The sequence below is a fragment of the Euprymna scolopes genome, chromosome 6, assembly GCF_053919585.1.
Source record: "Euprymna scolopes isolate OS-2025 chromosome 6, ASM5391958v1, whole genome shotgun sequence".
Classification (NCBI taxonomy): domain Eukaryota; kingdom Metazoa; phylum Mollusca; class Cephalopoda; order Sepiida; family Sepiolidae; genus Euprymna; species Euprymna scolopes.
The window spans coordinates 161,998,205-162,023,681 of NC_136487.1; the positions used below are offsets into that span (position 1 = coordinate 161,998,205).

Consider the following 25,477-nt stretch of genomic DNA (forward strand, 5'->3'; position numbering starts at 1 on the left):
TTATGAACATTTAACTTTATTAATACGATATGATTGCAATCCTCAGAATGTTATAAACATTCAACTTTATTAATACAATATGATTGCAATCCTCAGAATGTTATAAACATTCAACTTTATTAATACAATATGATTGCAATCCTCAGAATGTCATAAACATTCAACTTTATTAATACAATATGATTGCAATCCTCAGAATGTCATAAACATTCAACTTTATTAATACGATATGATTGCAATCCTCGGAATGTTATAAACATTCAACTTTATTAATACAATATGATTGCAATCCTCAGAATGTCATAAACATTCAACTTTATTAATACAATATGATTGCAATCCTCAGAATGTTATAAACATTCAACTTTATTAATACAATGTGATTGCAATCCTCAGAATGTCATAAACATTCAACTTTATTAATACAATATGATTGCAATCCTCAGAATGTTATAAACATTCAACTTTATTAATACAATATGATTGCAACCCTCAGAATGTTATAAACATTCCACTTTATTAATACAATATGATTGCAATCCTCAGAATGTTATAAACATTCAACTTTATTAATACGATATGATTGCAATCCTCAGAATGTTATAAACATTCAACTTTATTAATGCAAAATGATTGCAATCCTCAGGATGTTATAAACATTCAACTTTATTAATTCAATAAGATTGCAATCCTCAGAATGTTATAAACATTCAACTTCATTAATAAAATATGTTATAAACATTCAACTTTATTAATACAATATGATTGCAATCCTCGGAATGTAATAAACATTCAACTTTATTAATATGATATGATTGCAATACTCAGAATGTTATAAACATTCAACTTTATTAATACGATATGATTGCAATCCTCAGAATGTTATAAACATTCAACTTTATTAATGCAAAATCATTGCAATCCTCAGGATGTTATAAACATTCAACTTTATTAATTCAATAAGATTGCAATCCTCAGAATCTTATAAACATTCAACTTCATTAATAAAATATGTTATAAACATTCAACTTTATTAATACAATATGATTGCAATACTCAGAATGTTATGAACATTCAACTTTATTAATACGATATGATTGCAATCCTCAGACTGTTATAAACATTCAACTTTATTAATACGATATGATTGCAATCCTCAGAATGTTATAAATATCCAACTTTATTGATACAATATGATTGCAATCCTCAGAATGTTATGAACATTTAACTTTATTAATACGATATGATTGCAATCCTCGGAATGTTATAAACATTCAACTTTATTAATACAATATGATTGCAATCCTCAGAATGTCATAAACATTCAACTTTATTAATACAATATGATTGCAATCCTCAGGATGTTATAAATATTCAACTTTATTAATACGATATGACTGCAATCCTCTGAATATTATAAACATTCAACTTTATTAATACAATATTACTGTATTCCTCAGAATGTTATAAACATTCAACTTTATTAATACAAAATGATTGCAATCCTCAGGATGTTATAAACATTCAACTTTATTAATACAATATGACTGCAATCCTCGGAATGTTATAAACATTCAACTTTATTAATACGATATAATTGCAATCCTCAGAATTTTATAAACATTCAACTTTATTAATACGATATGACTGCAATCCTCAGAATGTTGTAAACATTCAACTTTATTAATACGATATGATTGCAATCCTCAGAATGTTATAAACATTCAACTTTATTAATACAATATGATTGCAATCCTCAGAATGTTGTAAACATTCAACTTTATTAATACAATATGATTGCAATCCTCAGAATGTTATAAACATTCAACTTTATTAATACGATATGATTGCAATCCTCAGAATGTTATAAACATTCAACTTTATTAATACAATATGATTGCAATCCTCAGAATGTTGTAAACATTCAACTTTATTAATACAATATGATTGCAATCCTCAGAATGTTGTAAACATTCAACTTTATTAATACGATATGATTGCAATCCTCAGAATGTTATAAACATTCAACTTTATTAATACAATATGATTGCAATCCTCAGAATGTTGTAAACATTCAACTTTATTAATACAATATGATTGCAATCCTCAGAATGTTATAAACATTCAACTTTATTAATACGATATGATTGCAATCCTCAGAATGTTATAAATATCAAACTTTATTAATACAATATGATTGCAATCCTCAGAATGTTATAATCATTCAACTTTATTAATACAATATGATTGCAATACTCAGAATGTTATGAACATTCAACTTTATTAATACGATATGATTGCAATCCTCAGACTGTTATAAACATTCAACTTTATTAATACGATATGATTGCAATCCTCAGACTGTTATAAACATTCAACTTTATTAATACGATATGATTGCAATCCTCAGAATTTTATAAATATCCAACTTTATTGATACAATATGATTGCAATCCTCAGAATGTTATGAACATTTAACTTTATTAATACGATATGATTGCAATCCTCGGAATGTTATAAACATTCAACTTTATTAATACAATATGATTGCAATCCTCAGAATGTCATAAAAATTCAACTTTATTAATACAATATGATTGCAATCCTCAGAATGTTATAAACATTCAACTTTATTAATACAATGTGATTGCAATCCTCAGAATGTCATAAACATTCAACTTTATTAATACAATATGATTGCAATCCTCAGAATGTTATAAACATTCAACTTTATTAATACAATATGATTGCAACCCTCAGAATGTTATAAACATTCAACTTTATTAATACAATATGATTGCAATCCTCAGAATGTTATAAACATTCAACTTTATTAATGCAAAATGATTGCAATCCTCAGGATGTTATAAACATTCAACTTTATTAATTCAATAAGATTGCAATCCTCAGAATCTTATAAACATTCAACTTCATTAATAAAATATGTTATAAACATTCAACTTTATTAATACAATATGATTGCAATCCTCGGAATGTAATAAACATTCAACTTTATTAATATGATATGATTGCAATACTCAGAATGTTATAAACATTCAACTTTATTAATACGATATGATTGCAATCCTCAGAATGTTATAAACATTCAACTTTATTAATGCAAAATGATTGCAATCCTCAGGATGTTATAAACATTCAACTTTATTAATTCAATAAGATTGCAATCCTCAGAATCTTATAAACATTCAACTTCATTAATAAAATATGTTATAAACATTCAACTTTATTAATACAATATGATTGCAATCCTCGGAATGTAATAAACATTCAACTTTATTAATATGATATGATTGCAATACTCAGAATGTTATAAACATTCAACTTTATTAATACGATATGATTGCAATCCTCAGAATGTTATAAACATTCAACTTTATCAATGCAAAATGATTGCAATCCTCAGGATGTTATAAACATTCAACTTTATTAATTCAATAAGATTGCAATCCTCAGAATGTTATAAACATTCAACTTCATTAATAAAATATGTTATAAACATTCAACTTTATTAATACAATATGATTGCAATCCTCAGAATGTCATAAACATTCAACTTTATTAATACAATATGATTGCAATACTTAGAATGTTATAAACATTCAACTTTATTAATACGATATGATTGCAATCCTCAGAATGTCATACAGATTCAACTTTATTAATACGATGTGATTGCAATCCTCAGAATGTTATAAACATTCAACTTTAATAATACAATATGATTGCAATCCTCAGAATATCATAAACATTAAACTTTATTAATACCATGCAATTGCAATTCTCAGAATGTCATAAGCATTCAACTTTATTAATACAATATGATTGCAATCCTCAGAATGTCATAAACATTCAACTTTATTAATACAATATGATTGCAATCCTCAGAATGTCATAAACATTCAACTTTATTAATAAAATATGATTGCAATCCTCAGAATGTCATAAAAATTCAACTTTATGAATACAATATTATTGCAACCCTCAGAATGTTATAAACATTAAACTTAATTAATTCAATATGATTGCAACCCTCAGAATGCTATAAACATTCAACTTGATATATTCAATATGATTTAAATCTTCAGAATGTTATAAACATTCAACTGATGACTGCAATCCTCAGAATGTTATAAACATTCAACTTTATTTATACGATATGATTGCAATCCTCAGAATGTTATAAAAATTCAACTTTATTAATACAATATGATTGTAATCCTCAGAATGTTATGAACATTCATCTTTATTAATACAATATGATTGCAATTCTCAGAATGTCATAAGCATTCAACTTTATTAATACAATATGATTGCAATTCTCAGAATGTCATAAACATTCAACTTTGTTAATACAATATGATTGCAATCCTCAGAATGTTATAAACATTCAACTTTATCAATTCAATATGATTTAAATCTTCAGAATGTTATAAAAATTCAACTTTATTAATACAATATGACTGCCATCCTCAGAATGTTATAAACATTCAACTTTATCAATTCAATATGATTTAAATCTTCAGAATGTTATAAAAATTCAACTTTATTAATACAATATGACTGCAATCCTCAGAATGTTATGAACATTCAACTTTATTAATACAATATGATTGCAACCCTCAGAATTTTATAAACATTCAACTTTATTAATACAATATGATTGCAACCCTCAGAATGTTATAAACATTCAACTTTATTAATTCAATATGATTGCAACCCTCAGAATTTTATAAACATTCAACTTTATTAATTCAATATGATTGCAATCCTCAGAATGTTATAAACATTCAACTTTATTAATTCAATATGACTGCAATCCTCAGAATGTTATAAACATTCAACTTTATTAATACGATATAATTGCAATCGTCAGGAAACATTCAACTTTATTAATACAATATGATTGCAATTCTCAGAATGTCATAAGCATTCAACTTTATTAATACAATATGATTGCAATCCTCAGAATGTCATAAACATTCAACTTTATTAATACAATATTACTGCAATCCTCAGAATGTCATAAACATTCAACTTTATTAATATGATATAATTGCAATCCTCAGAATGTTATAAACATTCAAATTTATTAATACGATATGATTATATTCCACAGAATGTTATAAACATTTAACTTTATTAATACAATATGATTGCATTCCACAGAATGTTATAAACATTCAACTTTATTAATACAATATGATTGCATTCCACAGAATGTTATAAACATTCAACTTTATTAATACAATATGATTGCATTCCACAGAATGTTATAAACATTCAACTTTATTAATACAATATGATTGCAATCCTCAGAATGTTATAAACATTCAACTTTATTAATACAATATGATTGCATTCCACAGAATGTTATAAACATTCAACTTTATTAATACAATATGATTGCATTCCACAGAATGTTATAAACATTCAACTTTATTAATACAATATGATTGCAATCCTCAGAATGTTATAAATATTCAACTTTATTAATACAATATGATTGCATTCCACAGAATGTTATAAACATTCAACTTTATTAATACAATATGACTACATTCCTCGTTATGTTATGAAGGTGATAGGAAGGATATTGGAAAGGATCATGATATATTCAGATAACTGAAGTACTTGACGCAACTAGAAGGTCAAGAGAATCATTATAATTAAATTATCAATTACTATTAAATTGTTTGTAAAACAGCCATAATGATGCAACATTGTGACGATGAGAAAGAGGTTTGGGCTTGGCCGATAGTGCGGAATCTATTAAATTTGAGTCTCCTGAACTCTTGTCTAAGAGGGAGATACTAGTGGCAGATGCACCAGCCAAGATGTAGCAACAATACTTCATGCATGGGCGAATTGTGGATTTCTAAATATATAGGATACTCTCTGGTGTGAGTAATTTTCTAGCAGGATAGAGCGAGCCCATCGTCCTTGTAGCAGCCTTGGCAATGCCCTCAATATATGTGTTCCGATTCATAGACTTGAAGTTAGTTTAACATTGGATATATCCACTGCAAGTGATTGAGACATGCTAATTCATAACACACTGACACCAATTTTAATTTCTTGGTTTGTACTATTTTTTTAATGGATATTGCTTTAGACAAGGCATGAAGCCACTTGATGTAAGGAGTTAAAAGATGATACTTCAAGGTCAAAAACTTGCCAATGATAAGTGTTAGATGGAATAGGCTCTGACCCAGAAAACAGCAATTCTTTCCTCTTTGTCAGAAACATTCTCACTGAATATGAGGATAAAATAAGGGAAGCAAGAGTTATGCAGCTATCGAAAGTGAACCCAAGATCCACTTTCGAATCTCCTTAATTACCTCTGCTTTTCCAACACGTCTGCACAACTGGTTTCACTATTCGGACCTATACTCTTTCAACAGAGCTTAGATTATTCAAAGGTTATTTAAGTCTGCTATATTTTCATTCTAATTTGGGTGAGGGTGACATTTGAAGTCTTTTTCACTTAAGGTAGCCTTTTCATAACTGAGATGTAAATTAGAGGAAAGGAAGTGTTATTTTTTTTAGTTTTACTTTCGTCTGGAAATCTGGAGAAAAAAAATTTATATAAACAAAATTTAAATTCATAGAAAGCTATACAACGCAGAAGTGTAACGGATCAATACAAACTGAAACGAATTTAGACTGGTACAAAATTTATATAATTCCCTTTAAGCATTGTTTAGCGTATAAATAAAGGTAATTTATAGAAGACAATAAAATGCAGCGACACAAACAAAAGCAAATTAAAACACTATACAAGGTGGAACAATAAAGCTGTCACCCTAAAACAATACTTTAATTTACTTCAAAACTTTGGTTGAAAAAATAAATTCGGATAACTGACATCTATTCAATGTAGCCACCTTCAGCCTCAATCACCACCTCAATATGGCTCCAGATCTGGGAGCATGCCTTTTTCACAAGTGCCGGCAGGAGCTCGGCGAATACTCGCCGGATGGCGGTGATCAGGCTGGCTTTGGTGTAATGGAAGGTCATGTTGGTGAGGTTCTCAGTGTATGATCAAACGAAGTAGTCCAGCGAGTTCAGGTTGGGGGAGGAGGGAGGCCAGTGAGAGAAGGGTAGAAAGTTATAGCATTCTTTCTGAAACCAAGCCTGGGTCTCTTTGGATTTGTGGGCTGGCACCAAGTCCTGCTGCCACACCCAGGGTCTGCAAGCAGTCACCTGATTGCACCAGGGGGTTACCACACTCTTCAACACATCCAGGTACACTTTGGTGTTGACTTTCAAGTTGACTTCGAAGATGTGAGATGGCATGATGTGGCCCTCGCTTGAAACCACACCAAAGACCATAACCGTGGCTGGAAACTTTGTTTTCATTACCCTGGGCATGTCCCTGTTGTTTGCGGCAATCCAGCGATACATTTTGAGGGTGCTGGCAATGGTCCTGTTGTCATAACTTGGATCAGTATAGAGCATGAGTTATACAGCGGCGCATCTCAAATCTTGCTCGTTAATCATTGTGTCATTTTCAGACATGATAGAAGGCTCCTATTGCTCTTGAGATTTGTACACAACTGGCCAACTAGTAGATGGCGTGCAGCAAAAAAAGAAAACTGTTTTCATAAAACAAAAATGGAATCATGTCGTCTTTTCTAGGGCAACAATTGTATTGTTCCACCCTCTACAGAGGTCTAACGGATAGAGACACAAACTAAAAACAAATCAAGATATTATAAAGGTAGAATAAGCTGTGCAGATTGACCTTTATTAATACAATATCACTGGAATCCTCGAAATCAAATAATAAAATAATGATTTAAGTAACGTAAAGCCGGGAATTGCGTCCATACAACACCCCTCCCCTGATCCCCCTCTCACCTTCTCAATTTGTTTTATTATTCACATGAGAATTGGTCACACAGACTTTATTAATATAAAGATATTCCCTTGAGATCTGCCACATTTATTGAAAGTAGTTATTCGTTGGAATGTGACTGCAATCTTCAGAATGTTATAAAGACGTTGGAAAAGAAATTGGAAAAGATTGAGATGCATCCAGATAATGGGGGTACTTGACGTAACTACAAAGTTAAGGGGAGTTGTCGAAATATAGAAATGATTGTCAGCAAAACTCTTAAAGAATCCCTCCAATCACTGAAGAGTAAACAATTGTAAAATCTATAGAAATAAATAATAATGACGGATGATAATAAGCAACTAGGATATACAAGACCGTGATTGGTTGTAAAAGATCATGTGTTTGGTTCGAGGTAAGGGGGGGGGGGTAGCGAATGTCAGTTAAATCTACAGATAGCCATTGAAGGTAGCCCTTTTCTTGAAAAGTAATGAACAATAGAAATTATGAAACGATCCAAACCCAATCGGTTATCATATGTAGAGTTTATCTACCTTTCTTTCTATCTTCTGCTTTCCTTCTCTAATGAGATATATATATATATATATATATATATATATATATATATATATATATATATATATATATATATATATATATATATATATATATATATATATATATATATATATATAGAACATTTTTACAATCCCGGTTGTTGCTTCCTACGTTTTTGATGCAGTCCATTTAATTTGTTTCATTGAATATTTCCTACATTTGTACCCATTTAAGAACAAATATGGTTTTTAGATACAACAGAGGCGCATGTAGGAATTCATCCCCCCCCCCTGTTTTGAAACAGAAATTTAAGCCATACTATCTGGTTCAATTGCAGTATAACAAGGATCGCTATGGTTTTTTTTTTTTAATTTTTTTTTTATGCATAGGCATCACCACATTATCAAGGCCAAGAGGCCACTCAAGGATAAGGGTTAAAGATTGTACATTAGAAATTGGACAATATAGTAATCATTAGTAATGAAAATTTGGAAAATTTGATAACTTATATGGAACGGCTCATCAAGAACTTATTTACGTTAGACTTGAACACAACCATATTGTAGTCAGCCGGAAAGCAGGAAAACGGAAGACAATTCCACAGGCGTGCAGTTCTAAGAAAGAAGCTTTGTTCATGGAATCTACGTTTAGGTTTAGGCACAGATAAAGAGTGGGGGAAATTATTGATAGTGTTTACAGCTAGACGAGTCTTTCTTGTGAAAGTTTGGCGAGGAGGGACCATAGATTGAAGCTCAGTCGAACACTTTCCATGAAAATAACGATACATCAGAGACAAACTCGCAACATCTCTTCTGTGAGATAGAGGTTGCAAGGAAGAGAAAAGGACATCTCCTACGAGGCTACGAAGTCTATTTTGAACTCTATCAAGGCAGGACAAGTCCTTTCTAGCAGCTCCTGCCCAGATGTGGCAACAGTATTCCATCCTTGGACGTACCTGGCTCTTATATAGATAGAGAATAGCATCAGCAGTGAGATATCTACCGGATCGATAGAAAGATCTCACCATTTTTCCAGCGGCCTTGGCAACAGATTTGATGTACGTGTTCCATTTAAGATCAGGAGTAATGGTCAAGCCAAGAAGCTTGTCAAAACTTGAGGCCTCCTGAAGACGAGAGCCATTCATTTCAATTGATGCCAGATGTGGATCAGAATGTTGATGATGTAAAGAGAGAAGCTTGGTTTTAGATGCATTAAAAGTAACCAGCCACTCCTTACCCCATTGTACTACGTGCTCAAGATCAGAGGAGAGAGAATTGGAGAGAACTTGGTCGTTTACTGTCTTAGATGTGCTACCATAAATGGTAGTGTCGTCAGCATAGATGTCTACAAATGATGTAAGGATGTGATTTGGAAGATCATTAATATAGATCAGGAAAAGAGTTGGGCCCAGGATGGATCCCTGAGGGACACCGGCATTAATACTGTGAGCTTCTGATTTTTGCCCCTCAACTACTACTCTTATGAACCTATAAGAAAGAAATGATTTAATAATTGAGAAGACATTTCCAGCAATACCATAGCTAGAGATCTTATGAAGTAAACCTTTATGCCATACCCTATCAAAGGCCTTAGATATGTCAAGAGCAATTGCCCTAGAAAGGTTGCCTCCGTCGAGAGATTTGCTAATCCTATGAGATATAACTGTAAGCACATCTGCTGTAGATCTAGCAGAACGGAAACCATATTGAGTGTCACTAAGAAGGTTATTTTTGTTGAGATGGTTGATTACTTCTGTATTTAACACAGATTACAGCAACTTACTCATGACGCACAGGAGACTTATTAGCCTGTACTGAGAGGGGGATGAGCGATCACCTGAATTCTTAAATACAGGGCATACTGATGAAATTTTCCAGGGAGATGGGAAACTATTCTACTTAAGACAACGTTTAAACAGTTTTGTAAGTATGGGCGCTAGTTCAGGTTGAAGTTTTTTGAGTACTATAATTGGAATACCGTCAGGGCCAGTTGCTTTACTGGAATCAAGGTTTTTGATTAGCTTGGCAACATCACGTACAGATATACGTATATCACATAGCGTGTTTTCTGATACAGGAGGAAATATTGGGGGTTGGCAGCCTTGATTACAAAGGGTAGAATTAGCTGCAAAGTTCTTGACAAAGAGTTTGGCTTTGTGTGATGCTGACGAGATTACCTCAGGTCCATTGATAATAGTTGGGATGGAGCACACGCTTCTGTTCAGGATTCTGTTTGCTATTTGCCAAAACTGGTGGGAACCAAGCCACTGCTCAGCTACTTTGGTTTATATCCAAATGTTTTTGATAACATTAATTTTTAGTTTTGAAACTGTATCTTTTATCCTAAAAATAAATTGTACTTTTCTTTTTAATGTATAAAAATTTCATATTATTCAAAGTTTTTTTTTTTTTTATGCCAGCCATCTTTGTTAACAATTGTTATTATTAAATTATCAATTACTGTTCTTTAATCTCTTCAGTTTGTTTTGAAATCTATTTAAACTTATTTTGGTATTTATGCGGAATAAGGATCATACTATCGTTGGAACTGTACAATTTATGCAAAACTTTATAGTTTACATAAAATACAAAAATTGCCGAAACAGTGAAATTGCAGTAACCAATGTCATTTAAGAAAGCATTTTGGTTTGATTGTTGATTTAATTTTTATTTGTAAATTCTTTGGATATAAATAGGTTCCAAAACATTCAAGCTTTTAATACTAATGAAATGATTATGGAGGCGTTTGCTATGTGCTTTGTAATTGGATAACAAACAACCAATCACAGGCTACATTTTAAAACCTCAACTGATCCCCACATGATCTTTTTTTTTTTTTTTTCCTCAAATTTCTTCCTTTTTTGCTGATTAATCCTCTAACAAGAAAGCATGGCTGCTGTTATCTCTGCTTTTGACACAGCAGGACATGTGCAAGAGTTGATTTGGTTTGGTTGTTTTCTTTACACCATATCTACCCTTTCTGGTTATTTAATGCCAAATCCAATAAGTGCGCGAGCCTTTCCCAGTCTCACACAAAAACACACATTCACATTTCAAGCTATATTACTTGTCGCATACATACGCGCACACAAACATACGCGCCCCCGTCCACACACGTACATATATTCACGTTCGCGTACATACACTCACATTTATGTGTATATACACACACGCTAATGTACACACATGTACACACACGTACGCGCACACGTACGCACACAGATGGACGACGTCACTTCCTTTCAAAGGTAATCCACACATGCGCAAAAGACACACCGGAAACACCTATAAAAGAAAGAGCAACAAGCGTCTTCTTCCTTTTAGGACCAGCTTTCGAGCTGGTCGGTCTACGGACTCACCGCGTACCTCATGCCATTTACTACTATGTGGGACAAAAGGCCAACAGACAGTACCTACACCCTTTCTCTCTCTATCTACTACTGGTCCCTGAGAACATCTTCGCGTAGCTGACTGCTAACACGTCAACCCTCTATCCTTTACTTTGTCTACACGATGGACTGCCATTTCTCGTTCTATTACATTACTCACTTCTCTTCCCACACGCGAACAAATGATAGTGAGATGAACACACATTTCCTTTTCTTTATACAACACCAGTCCCACAACGAACGATGGTTACACCCGCACAGACATGAACACATGTTATATCTAAAACATTCATTCTTTCAACAGTAAATAAACGACACGTTTATCTTATCCAGCAATTGAGTTTTTGTTTCCTTCAATTCTATTCGTTTCATTATTTTCTTGTGGCGAGTTAGAGTATTATTATATCCTGGTCCGCAACATAAGTTTGGAGAAAGGTTTTATACTTCCAGTAGTTTATTTCTTCAAATATTTATTCATAGAGTTTGGTTGTTTTGTTTTATGGCATATTTTATTTTATTAGAAATTTTATAAGAAATATGTTTATGAAAGCATAAAAATAAAATAATTGTAATCCAAATAAAAAAAAATTCGAACATAGCATATCAATCCTTTTGGGGGTTATTAAATGGCAAATTCTGTAATTGGGAGAAAAGTTATCAGCTAACATACTTCCTAACTTCCAGTGTGTCTGCTACCAGAAGTGGTGACAAGGTAAATCAGTTCCTTCACTTTTTTCTCTCATACCTATATCTCCCCTGTGCATGTACTTTTTTATTACGTTTTTCCGATCAATCTCTTTTTTTATTTAATAATCATTGAAAAGTTGTTTTGAGAATTATGGAAATTAGTTTTCTTTTTTTTTAAGAATTATTGAAAACACTTTTGCTCTCTTTTTTAAAAGAATTATTGAAAACGCGTTTAAAAAATTTTTTTAAGTGATGAACTATGTTCGAATTTTTTTATTTGGATTACAATTATTTTATTTTTTCAAATAAAATAAAAACTTATTTTTAGATTTTTTGTTATTAAAAGTTATGGCCTCTGTCTGAACAACGTTGGAAGTATGTAGATTCTGACTCCATATAATTAAAGACAGACAAATATTGAAGGTTGAGAACCGATTTTATTTACTACTAACAGTTTGCATTAGAAGAGGCGAAGTGTTCGTAGGATGGAATGTGATTTAACGAAGAATGCATAGTCCGATGGAGATATTTGACAGTTTGTATTACGGTGAAATGTTCGTAGAATGTTTGCAGGTATGTACGATTTAACAAGGAATGAATGTTCGTAAAACGTTTGTAGGTATGTATGAATTGACAAGGAATGAAGGTTCGTAAAATGTTTGTAGGTATCTATGAATTGACAAGGAATGAATGTTCGTAAAATGTTTGTAGGTATGTATGAATTGACAAGGAATGAATGTTCGTAAAATGTAACTTATCTTTTGGATGATGTATGTGGTGGGGGTAGGCCGGTCATCCTGCTGTCGGTGATGCGTGTCCTGTCTTGTAACTGGAAAGCGGGTGACTTCTTTCATCAGCAGCTAGCAGCCCGGCTTCTTCGTCTTCTTTTTCCTCCTCTCTCCTATGGTTCCCTAAAATAACTCGTTTTATAGTGTCAAACCGGCTCCCAGTGACTGTGATATTTGAGGTGTTTATTTTAGGCGCGGAGCTCTGCCATTTATCGATAACTATTTTGTGGTTATCTTATTTTTTCTTCCTAAGCAGAAGCGATGTGTGGAGCCATGTGCAAAAGACGATTTTTCATTTTGTCTCTCATGGTGGATACGTTAACATCCGGTTCGCTGCTAATTCTCATCATGTTCCCACAAAGTGCAAATAAAGAATAATTGTGTTATTTTTTATTTGTATAATTTTGTTGATTTTTATTGTATATTTTTCAATAACGTCCTTTTCTACTATTTTATTTTAATAAATCATTTCACAATAGAAATACTGAAGAATAATAAAAGTGGAGGAATTGATTTGACTTGTCACAGCTTCCGGTAGCTGACACACTGAAAGTTAGGAAGTATGTTAGCTGACTATAACCAAAAATATTTTATGCTATAAGTATTTTTATAGTTTCAATTATTTATTCATGGTGTTTGGTTTGGCTTGTTTTGTAGAGGAAAATTGGTTTTGTTTTTAACTTTGCAAAACAGGATTGAGTTTTTGATAGAGAAAACACAAAGGAAACATCAATGTTTGGTGCAAGGGTTCATCTCAGCATCTGTAGAACAGGCTCCCTATTTCTACCCTCCGCCGAAACAAACTAAGAGAATGAGGAAAACAAGGGCCATTAAAAGGATGCATCTTCAGAGATAAGTTCCCATAAATACCAGATATTTGCAAAACTTTTTTCTCTTTCTTTTCTCGTTTCCTTCTTTACATATAAATTTTATTACACTTTCATGTGTGTTGTGTTCCTGTATTCTCGTTGGTGTCACCATGTTTTTCATACAACATATAATTGGGAAAATCCCAATAATGCCTTAGAATCTGTTAAGAATTTTAAATCCAGTTTAACTGACCTTATTCGACATTTTAAAAGTTTTCAAAATTCGTTTCAAATTCTGAAGAGTGCCACCATAATTCTATTTTTTTTAATCTATTATTAAATGATTAAAATATGTAACTTGTTTACCAAGAAACAGAAATGTATAGTGGTGAATTTAAATTTGTAAATTATTTTTAAAAAGATTTTAGTTTTTGGCGCTTATGTTAACAGTAACTCCGATCAAAGAATTTTAAATCCAGTTTAACTGACCTTATTTGACATTTTAAAAGTTTTCAAAATTCGTTTAAAATTCTGAAGAGTGCCACCATAATTCTATTTTTTTTTTTTTTAATCTATTATTAAATGATTAAAATATGTAACTTGTTTACCAAGAAACAGAAATGTATAGTGGTGAATTTAAATTTGTAAATTATTTTTTAAAAGATTTTAGTTTTTACGTTAACAGTAACTCCGATCAAAGGGAGATAACCAGCATAGACATAGAAAACTAAGCATATTTTCCAAGGTATAATTTTGGACGCTGAAATAATCAGTAGAACAATGAATGTTAAATGAGAAAATGATTACATGAAAAGAAAACAAGTTAGCAATCAAACTATACCTGAATGAGATTAGGCCCAGAAATTGCCAAAGCAGTAAAATAAATAAATAAATACACGAACACTATACCTGCAAACGCTGAGTGAAGTTAGTCCCGAAATTTAAAAAAGAAACCAAGTTAATTAACGAACTTAAAGTATAACAATGTTAAGTAACAAAATAAACTTATTAATTAACACAAAACAAAAGTAAACAACCTGTTACAATGAAACGATGTTAATTAATCAACAACCAAATTAAATAAACTTGTTAATTAATGAAACAAAATCCTATCATCACATATTGCTCTCTGATGGCAATAATTATACGGGGGAATACTTCTCCCTTTTTCTCTTTTCCACCAAAGATGAAGATGGAACATCTCGATTCTCGTCCCCAACAATTATTGGCTATATCTTTTGGCATGAAACCAAAAACCTTCGTTTAAAAATAAGAAATTTATTTTTCTTTATTTTAGTAAATCGTGAAAACAAATGAAAATCATATATATTTTAATGCTAAATACAGGTACTCGGGTAAAGGAAGGGCCGTGCAAGTTTTTTTTATTATTAAATTCAATTTTTACGGTACCTTTTGGTGACTAAATTGCTTGGTGAAACTACAGAATAGCTATGAAAAAAAAAACGCCCCCTATATTAAAAACAGATTTTAAAATAATAGGTAGGCCTATGGATAAAAATGGGCAGATGAAGATAGGAGGACCTAGTTTTGAAAGCCGATTTATCATATTTTATTTTTTTTTTTTTGTAGGTTTCCGATTACTTTTTTTGAAAGATTAAAGACTAAACATAATTTCCAAAAGGAAGAAAAAAATATTTGTGCACGTGAAAAAAGTTATGAAAAATGTTTTCATGGCGAGCTAACCAATTCAACTAAATTTTGAAATTAAATAAATTCATTGTAAAAATCCCTTAAAAGATAAATATTAGTTTTCTGGGTTTATTTCAAAGATAATTAGTAAAGTCCTAAGATATTGAATTAAATTTAAAAAAACACCTTGTTTGTACAAAACATAAATTTCAGCCAGTCGAAAGACTGAAAATGACATCATGTAATTAAAATGGAGGAAGGGGGGATGCTAGTTTTCTTCTAATGACGTGCAACCCTACATTCCTATTCTGAACGTTTGTATCATTTTTACCATTTTTTTAATTATTTTTCTATGTTCCTGTTTATAAATTGAATTTTTTTTATAAAAATTATGTTACGGTGAAAGTTTTACATTCAGTTAAGCAAGGAAAATATTAAAATCATACATATAAAAATTATGCGAAACCTGTAATTTTAAAAAATTTTATATTTATATTATAATTTTTTGTGTGAAAATATTAAATAAACAATGCTTAATTCAATGATAATATCGGTAGTTCGAGAAATTCATTTTTCTTTGAGTTATATAGAATTCATTAATACAGATTTTAGGGGCTTTTATCGTAATGTTCCATTAAAAATTTAAAAAATTTTAATTGTTACATTTTACGATGCTTTATTTTCATAAAAAAGCAAAAATAAATTTATTTATTTTTTTTTTTGTACTGCTGAAAACCATAACTTTAGTAAAGGTATATTTGTATAATACACTTCCACTAAGATTTAAATAAAAATAATAACTTCAATATATTCCCTGATCATTATTTGATAAATAATGATAATTTCATTAAAATTGGTGATTTGGTGATTGGTGATTTTTGGTGAATTTTTAAGTAAAGGGAGGAGTCAAAATGTTTATTCATTTTAGCATCGGCATTCATTTTGCACGTACCTATAAAATAACGTTATTATTTCAGCTCAGCACGATCTTTTCTCTGCAAGAGTACCATTTATTTATATATATATATATATATTTTTTTTTTTTTTTTACAAAGGCATCACCACATTATCAAGGCCCAGAGGCCACTCAAGGATAAGGGTTAAAGAGTGTACAGTAGAAATTGGTCAATATAGTAATCATTAGTAATGAAAATTTGGTAAATTTGATAACTTATATGGAACGGCTCATCAAGAACTTATTTACTTTAGACTTGAACACAACCATATTGTAGTCAGCCGGAAAGCAGGAAAACGAGAGAAAATTCCACAGGCGTGCAGTTCTAAGAAAGAAGCTTTGTTCATGGAATCTACGTTTAGGTTTAGGCACAGATAAAGAGTGGGGGAAATTATTGATAGTGTTTACAGCTAGACGAGTGTTTCTTGTGAAAGTTTGGCAAGGGGGGACCATAGATTGAAGCTCAGTTGAACACTTTCCATGAAAATAACGATACATCAGAGACAAACTCGCAACATCTCTTCTGTGAGATAGAGGTTGCAAGGAGGAGAAAAGGACATCTCCTACAAGGCTACTAAGTCTATTTTGAACTCTATCAAGGCAGGACAAGTCCTTTCTAGCAGCTCCTGCCCAGATGTGGCAACAGTATTCCATCCTTGGACGTACCTGGCTCTTATATAGATAGAGAATAGCATCAGCAGTGAGATATCTACCGGATCGATAGAAAGATCCCACCATTTTTCCAGTGGCCTTGGCAACAGATTAGATATACGTGTTCCATTTAAGATCAGGAGTAATGGTCAAGCCCAGAAGCTTGTCAAAACTTGAGGCCTCCTGAAGACGAGAGCCATTCATTTCAATTGATGACAAATGTGGATTAGAATGTTGATGATGTAAAGAGAGAAGCTTGGTTTTAGATGCATTAAAAGTAACCAGCCACTCCTTTCCCCATTGTACTACGTGCTCAAGATCAGAAGAGAGAGAATTGGAGAGAACTTGGTCGTTTACTGTCTTAGATGTGCTACCATAAATGGTAGTGTCGTCAGCATAAATGTCTACAAATGAAGTAAGGATATGATTTGGAAGATCATTAATGTAGATCAGGAAAAGAGTTGGGCCCAGGATGGATCCCTGAGGGACACCGGCATTAATACTGTGAGCTTCTGATTTTTGCCCCTCAACTACTACTCTTATGAACCTATCAGAAAGAAATGATTTAATAATTGGGAAGACTTTTCCAGCTATACCATAGCTAGCGATCTTATGAAGTAAACCTTTATGCCATACCCTATCAAAGGCTTTAGATATGTCAAGAGCAATTGCCCTAGAAAGATTGCCACCGTCGAGAGATTTGCTAATCCTATGCGATATAACTGTAAGCACATCTGCTGTAGATCTAGCAGAACGGAAACCATATTGAGTGTCACTAAGAAGGTTATTATTGTTGAGATGGTTGATTACTTCTGTATTTAACACAGATTCTAGCAACTTACTCATGACGCACAGGAGACTTATTGGCCTGTACTGAGAGGGGGATGAGCGATCACCTGAATTCTTAAATACAGGGCATACTGATGAGATTTTCCAGGGAGATGGGAAACTATTCTCCTTAAGACAACGTTTAAACAGTTTTGTAAGTATGGGCGCTAGTTCAGGTTGAAGTTTTTTGAGTACTATAATTGGAATACCATCAGGGCCAGTTGCTTTACTCGAATCAAGGTTTTTGATTAGCTTGGCAACATCACGTACAGATATACATATATCACATAGCGTGTTTTCTGATACAGGAGGAAATATTGGGGGTTGGCGGTCTTGGTCGCAAAGGGTAGAATTAGCTGCAAAGTTCTTGACAAAGAGTTTGGCTTTGTCTGATGCTGACGAGATTACCTCAGGTCCATTGATAATAGTTGGGATGGAGCACACGCTTCTGTTCAGGATTCTGTTTGCTATTTGCCAAAACTGGTGGGAACCAAGCCGCTGCTCAGCTACTTTGGACTTAACAGATTGAGCATACAACTCTCTTGCGTTCTTTATTACTTTCTTACAATGGTTGCTGGCAGTCCTGAAAACGGCTTTAGTTTCCATACATCTATTACGTTTGAAGCAGTGGAAAAAGTGATTTCTGTGCGCAATGGCAGCAGCACATTCTGGAGAGAACCATGGCTGGCTGTTAGGTTTTTGCTGAAACTTTTTTGAGGGTATTAAATGGTCAATACCTACAATTAACCATTCAGTCAGGTCTAATACTATAGAGGACACATCCTTTTTAAACATGGAATGCAGAGGTAGATCAGATATAAATGTACGGAAGCTATCCCAGTCAGTCTTAGTGTATCGATATACTGTACGATGAAGAGGTACGTCTGGGGACTTATTACATTTCATTTTTATCTTAATTGATACAACAGAGTGGTCGGAAGATCCAAGAGGCGACAGAACAGAAACTGAACATAGTTCAGGGCAAGTTGTGAGAAAAAGGTCTAGTAGGCTCGCATACTGGCCGTCATTATCGGGCACACGGGTAGGTTCCTGAACAATCTGAGTGAGGTCATAGGCAATGGAGAAATCATGACAGAACCTCCCCTCACCATCGGTCTTGTTTGAGTGGGTCAACCATTCGACGTTGTGAACATTGAAGTCTCCACATACGTGAATGTTAGCTGAAGGATAAGTAGAAAGGACTTGGTCAATTTTCTCAGATATGCTTTGAAAGATAGTAACTCCGCTGTTGTGGGGGCGATAGAGAGTAAATATAAATGCAGTAGTGTGAGCTAAAGCAACCCGGAAGCACATATAGGGTAAGTTAGGATCTTCCCTGGAGATGTCCCTCCCACATGGAAAGCTATCTTTAATATAGGCACATATTCCATGCCCATGGCGATCTTGGGGGTCAGATTTAGAAGTTAAGTTAGAGTATCCTGTAATTGCAAACTCATCTAGGGAAATAGCCTGTCCAATGCCAGTTTCACTTAAAAATAAAAGGTATGGTTTAGTCTCCTGTAATTGGGTTTCAACCTCTGGAAGGTTAGAACGAAGATCCCTGATGTTGGAGAAGGAGACATGGTAGTAGGGGTCTACGTTGGAAGTTGGAGAACCGGGTTTAATCGTGTATTTTTTCTTGAAACTTGTCATGATGAAATTTTGGAATTTGTGGACTAGGTCGTCAGATTTACTTAGAGCAGGACAGAGAGGGGAAACTAAGAGAGAAAAAGAAACGAAGAATTTTCTTTTTTTTTTTTTTTTTTTTTATTTTGTAGCACATGATAAGGTAAAGCCGTAACAATTACCCACTAGTATGGCATCGAGAGGCCCCACCAGAAGCTACTGCATGGTCCAGATTCCATTCACCAAATGGCAATACAGCAGCCCCAGTACTTTGCACCTGCTGATAGGACAGCCTCCTTAGTGGTTAATCCAAGGTTCGGGTCCCTGACTATCAGGCGGATAACGTCAGCCCAGACAAAACGTTTACCTCCAGCACCCTTACTAGTGACATGGCTACAAGGATAGACATAGAAACAGAAAATTTCCACCAACTCTGCCAACTGTTCGCGCAAAATACTGCCAACCTAGAAAACAGCTTTTTCTTCTCCCTTTGTCAGAAAAATCACTCATTAAAAAATGAGGACTGAGGGACAAATAAGAAGAAGCGAGAGTAACAGGAGCTGCCGATAACGCATCCACAATGCGTTTTCTACTCTCCATTAAAAAAAAAAAACTCATTAAGTATTGTACTTAATAAAAGTCCAACAGATGTGTTTAAGGGAAAGTATGGTGATAGATTCCCCTCTCACGAACTAAAAATGAGTACAATTAGGTAATCTATTTTTGCAATCAACTCGGTAGATAAATAAACATTTATGGACGAGAAAAAAAAGCTAGCATTTAATACAACAGAAATACATAAATTAAATACTGAAATAAAATGTAGTTATTAATATTTGAATCTAAAAATAAAAAGTGCGAATTAGTAGAGAAAATCACTTATCACAACAACGCTTCCGTCTCCAAACTGCAAACTAGTGAAGAATTTAACTTTTAATAGCGTTCAGAAGATTTTTTTTTTTTTAAATTAACCGTTAAGAGAAAGCGTGATTTTATTCTGAACTTTAACTAGTCACGTTTTAAGAAACTTATGATATAAAAGAAAAGCAGATGGGGAGGGTTCTTCCAAAGTTAGTTGGTGACATTATAAGTAATTGCGAGATAAGATGGGAGCCAGAAATTAGGGGTGGGGGACTGAAAATGATAATATAATGGATTGATTATACAATATTTAAGATCAACTTGGTAGATAAACATTTATGGATGAGAAAAAAAAAAAAAAAAAAAAAAAGCTAGCATTTAATACAACAGAAATACATAAATTAAATACTGAAATAAAATGTAGTTATTAATATTTGAATCTAAAATATATATATATATATATATATATATATATATAACATCGCAATTTCTCTTATTCTGTTTTTGTTTGTCTAAATAATACTGATTAATTAATGTTTGACTTTAAACTTTAATCATAGCCTCATAGCCGGAATTTGACAGTTTCAATACTTCAAAATCTTTCAAAAGATTTTATCATCCTGACGCTAAGTAAAATAAAGAAAAATAAATTTCTTATTTTTCAATTTTTTTTATTTTCGTTAAATAACAAGTTTATTTAATTTTTTTTTTTTTTTTTTTTATTAATTAACATAGTTACATTGTAACACGTGGCTTACTTTTGTTTTGTGTACGTTAATTAATAAGCGTCCCAAATTATACCTAGCAAAATATGCTTTTATATTTATGCTGGTTATCTCCCTTAGTCGGAGTAACTGTTGATATAAGCGCCTAGTTTGGTGCTTTACATAACTCCTGATACCAAAAAATATCTTTTAATAAGGGAAATAAGTTATTTCCCTTTAAATGTAAAATCTTTAAAAGTATTATTAGGTGGTATGTATCTAATAAAGTTAGATAATTCCCACTCAAGCAGGGTAGGGTAACTTTTGAATTATGAAAAAAAAAAAAAAAAAAAAACTTACGATTTCCTGAGAGCCTCAAAGCAACAAAGCTAAAATGCATAAATTCCTGCGTTTTCACTCTTGCGTCAAAAAACAGCAAGTGATGATGCGCCACGGTGTGGCCCAAAATTGCAACATTCAATTGGATGAGGACAAAACTGGCAATAAAACGGGGCAGCAAAAATAGCGATTTTTAGCATTAATAAAGGAAAACAAAGGGAGAATTTGAATTACTTACTAGATATTGTTCTCAAGAGTTACATACACACAGAAGACACGGTTACACGATTTTATTCATAAAATTTTAGAATAATCTGAAAACATCAGCAAAAAAAAAAAAAAAATAGGTGTTTCCGGTGTGTCTTTTGCGCATGTGTGGATTTCCTTTGAAAGGGGAAGTGACGTTGTCCATGCGTGCGTGTATGTGAGTACATGTGTGTACGTTAGCGTGTGTGTATATACACATGAATGTGAGTGTATGTACGCGAACGTGAATATATGTACGTGTGCGCCTATGTATATGACAAGTAATATAGCTTGAGATATGAACGCATGTTTTTGTGTGAGACTAGAAAAGGCTCGCACAGTTTTCACTCTAGCGTCAAAAACAGCAAGTGATGCGGTAGGTGTGTCAGCAATTTCGTGAAAAATATTAAATAATTCCACCCCGTTTTCCAAGCTTATAACTATTCGAAAAATGTAATTCAAGCCCTATTTTTTTTTTTTTTCAATTAAAGGAGCAAGAACCAAGGTTTTATTAAAAAAAAAAAAAAAAAGTGTTTTTTTTTTAAAGTTCGGATTTTAAGGTAAATTTTTAAAAAACACTACTTTTTTGTTTTAAATTTGAATATATTATTTATTGATCTTTTATCTTCAATTTGTGATATATAAAACTTTGGTGAGTAAATTAATTATTTACTTTTTAATAGAGATTTCAAAATGGGAGGCGTGAATTAATTCGACCCCCTGTCTTTCCAAGCTTATAACTACTCGAAAAATGTAATTCAACCCCTAACTTTTTTTCAATTAAAGGAGCAAGGATCAAGGTTTCATTTTTTTTTTTAAATAAAAGAAAAAAAACGTGGTTTAAAAAAAAAAAAAAGGTTTTAAACTTCGGACTTTACAGGTAAATTTCAAAAAAACTATTCTTTTTTGTTTTAAATTAGAATATATTATTTATTAATCTTTTATCTTCAATTTGTGATATATAAAACTTTGGTGGGTAAATTAATTATTTACTTTTTAATAGACATTTCAAAATAGGGGGGGTGAATTAAAAAAAAAAAACGTTTGTCTAAAATATTATATTCGGTTTATTGGAAAGAGCATAAAATTTCACATTGACCCTGAAAATATCGTAAAAATTGAATCAATAGAAAAATTTTGATAGATTTTTAAAGTTTAAAAATTGAAAAATACTGAGCTCGTAAAATTCAATTAATTTCATTAGTTTTTTAAAAAATAAAAAAATAATATTTCTATTACTTTTTATAGAACTTTAATAGTTTATTTTGGAAGTAAAATGCATAAAGAAAATAAACAACTCACTTTTAAAAGAGAAATTACGACTTTTTTATATTTTATTCGCAGTTTCATGTTAGGGGTGTCAAAAATTCCTACAAAAATTCTGATACACCTAGTGATACGGTGTGGCCCAAAATTGCAACATTCTTTACCATGTACAATTGGATGAGGACAAAACTGGCAATATAACGGGGCAGCAAAAATAGCGATTTTTAGCATTAATAAAGGAAAACAAAGGGAGAATTTGAATTACTTACTAGATATTGTTCTCGAGTGGCTTTGGTCTCTATAAGAGTTACATACACACAGAAGACACGGTTACACGATTTTATTCATAAAATTTTAGAATAATCTGAAAACATCAGCAAAAAAAAAAAAGAAACATTTTAAAGATTGATGAAGTCATCAGGAAAGAATATTCATCTGAAAAAAAAAAAAGAAAAAAAAAAAAAAAATTGTCCATAACTGAACTTGGAAAACGAGAACATCAAGAACCATTAAAAGGATGTCTCTTCAGAGATAAGTTTTGGCAATCTACCAAATATTTTCAATTTAGAGTATTTTCTGTTTTATGTAAATCATGCAAGATGTCAGCCTGCGAACATTTTAATAATTACATTTTCTGGGATTTTTTTTTTTTTTTTTTCAATTTTCTTATCAGCTTGTTCAAGTTGGGAGATGGGGCATCCCACCAGATACCAGACATTCACCTGATATCTCATACTCATATATTCCAACCAAGAGATCATTTTAAGATTTTAACCATCATTCTTTAAGTGCAATTGTTTGACTCTCTCCTGCACTTGGTTCCTCGAGTATATTTGCCAGGTAGTTTTTGAAAATCTGTTTAACTCAGAATCATTGGGGAAACTAACTTTAAGGTTACTTCTTTCTCATTCTTCCCCATATATTAGGTTTTATGGCTCCATTTTCAAGGTACATAGCTGTAGGAATTGTTTAGGGAGAGAACTTGAATGCCTACTAGACACTATCGTCGAGTGTCTAAGGTCTCTCTGTACAGGGGTTTGTCAGAACAACCTGGCATGAGGATACTTCTTCCATAGAAGTAAACCCTCACCAAATATTCAAAATCACATAGTATTCACAGGCCAAAGAAGATCTCCCCACTATGGCTAATCCACATTAGCTTTTGTGAGGAATGGTGCTCCTTCTTCAAGTAATAGCACGAAGCTGGATACTCTACCAGACTAGATAAATTCTTATCTTGGACCATGATGTGACCTTGAAAATTTATTCAGGTGTTTGTTAAATTTGCTTTTATTGTAAATATCTGATCATTGTGAAGCTGTTTTCTAATTTACTATTGAAAGTTTTCTAAAACTTTTTTTTTTTTTGCCCCATATTGGTGTATTTGTGAAAAACTCCAAAATCTGATAAAAATCACAAAGAAAGCTTCACAAAGAAAGTTGCCATTTTTGGATTTCTTTGATCAAAAACCTTAGCCAAGTGAATTTTCAGTCATATCACGTTCCAAACTGAAAATATTTAGGAAAATGTAATTATTTAAATGCTGCTTGTGCAATATCTTGTACGATTTACACAGAATGAAAAAAAAATGGTTTTAACTGACAACCACTCAGTTACATGATAAAATTTACAGGATTTCTTAATTTTTTTGATGTTCGTCTATGGTGCAAGATACAAACAAAATCAGAAGATATGGGTTTCAGTGTTGGGCGATTTAGCATGGCATTACTCAAAGGCAAGAAATGCAAACACGTGAAAAGTGGTGACACAATTTTATTCATAAAATTTTATTCAGTTTTATTTATATAGAAATTCACATACAAACTGAATTACGATCTAAATATTCTACAGTAAGTATTCAAAAAATATTTTTTATATAATTTGTCAAATTTTTTGCAAAATAAAATAAAATAAAAATTAAATATTTTAAAGAGTGATAAAATCATTGGGAAATAAACTCAACTTAAAAATCAGACAACTCAAAAACAAAAAAAACTGAAGATTTTGTCTTTAACTGATAGCAATATGAAGATTGCTTTTACAAAAAAATAAAACATTTTCAATGGAGGAAGTTAGCGTCATCATCATGTCTGCTCAAAAATGTTCAAATGAAAAGGTTTTTTTTGCATAATTTTAATAATTTCGAAATAAAGTGATTAAAAATTATAAATTTAAAATATTTGAAAAATAAGTGTTTCATTGAAAGCATTTTTGTGTTTGCCAACAAATGATTCAGCAAATTTGTTGGTACTTCTTTACTATT

General features: G+C 32.0%; 1 protein-coding gene across 1 annotated transcript in view; it reads right to left on the reverse strand.

Moving 5' to 3' along the window:
• LOC145278094 (uncharacterized) overlaps window positions 1-25,477 on the reverse strand; it is a 62,924-nt gene that overhangs the window by 31,594 nt on the left and 5,853 nt on the right. The window contains exon 2 of the mRNA XM_080130359.1: window positions 23,484-23,578. Coding sequence (XP_079986485.1) covers window positions 23,569-23,578 — 10 coding nt within the window. The 3' untranslated portion in view covers window positions 23,484-23,568. The remainder of the gene's footprint in view (window positions 1-23,483; window positions 23,579-25,477) is intronic.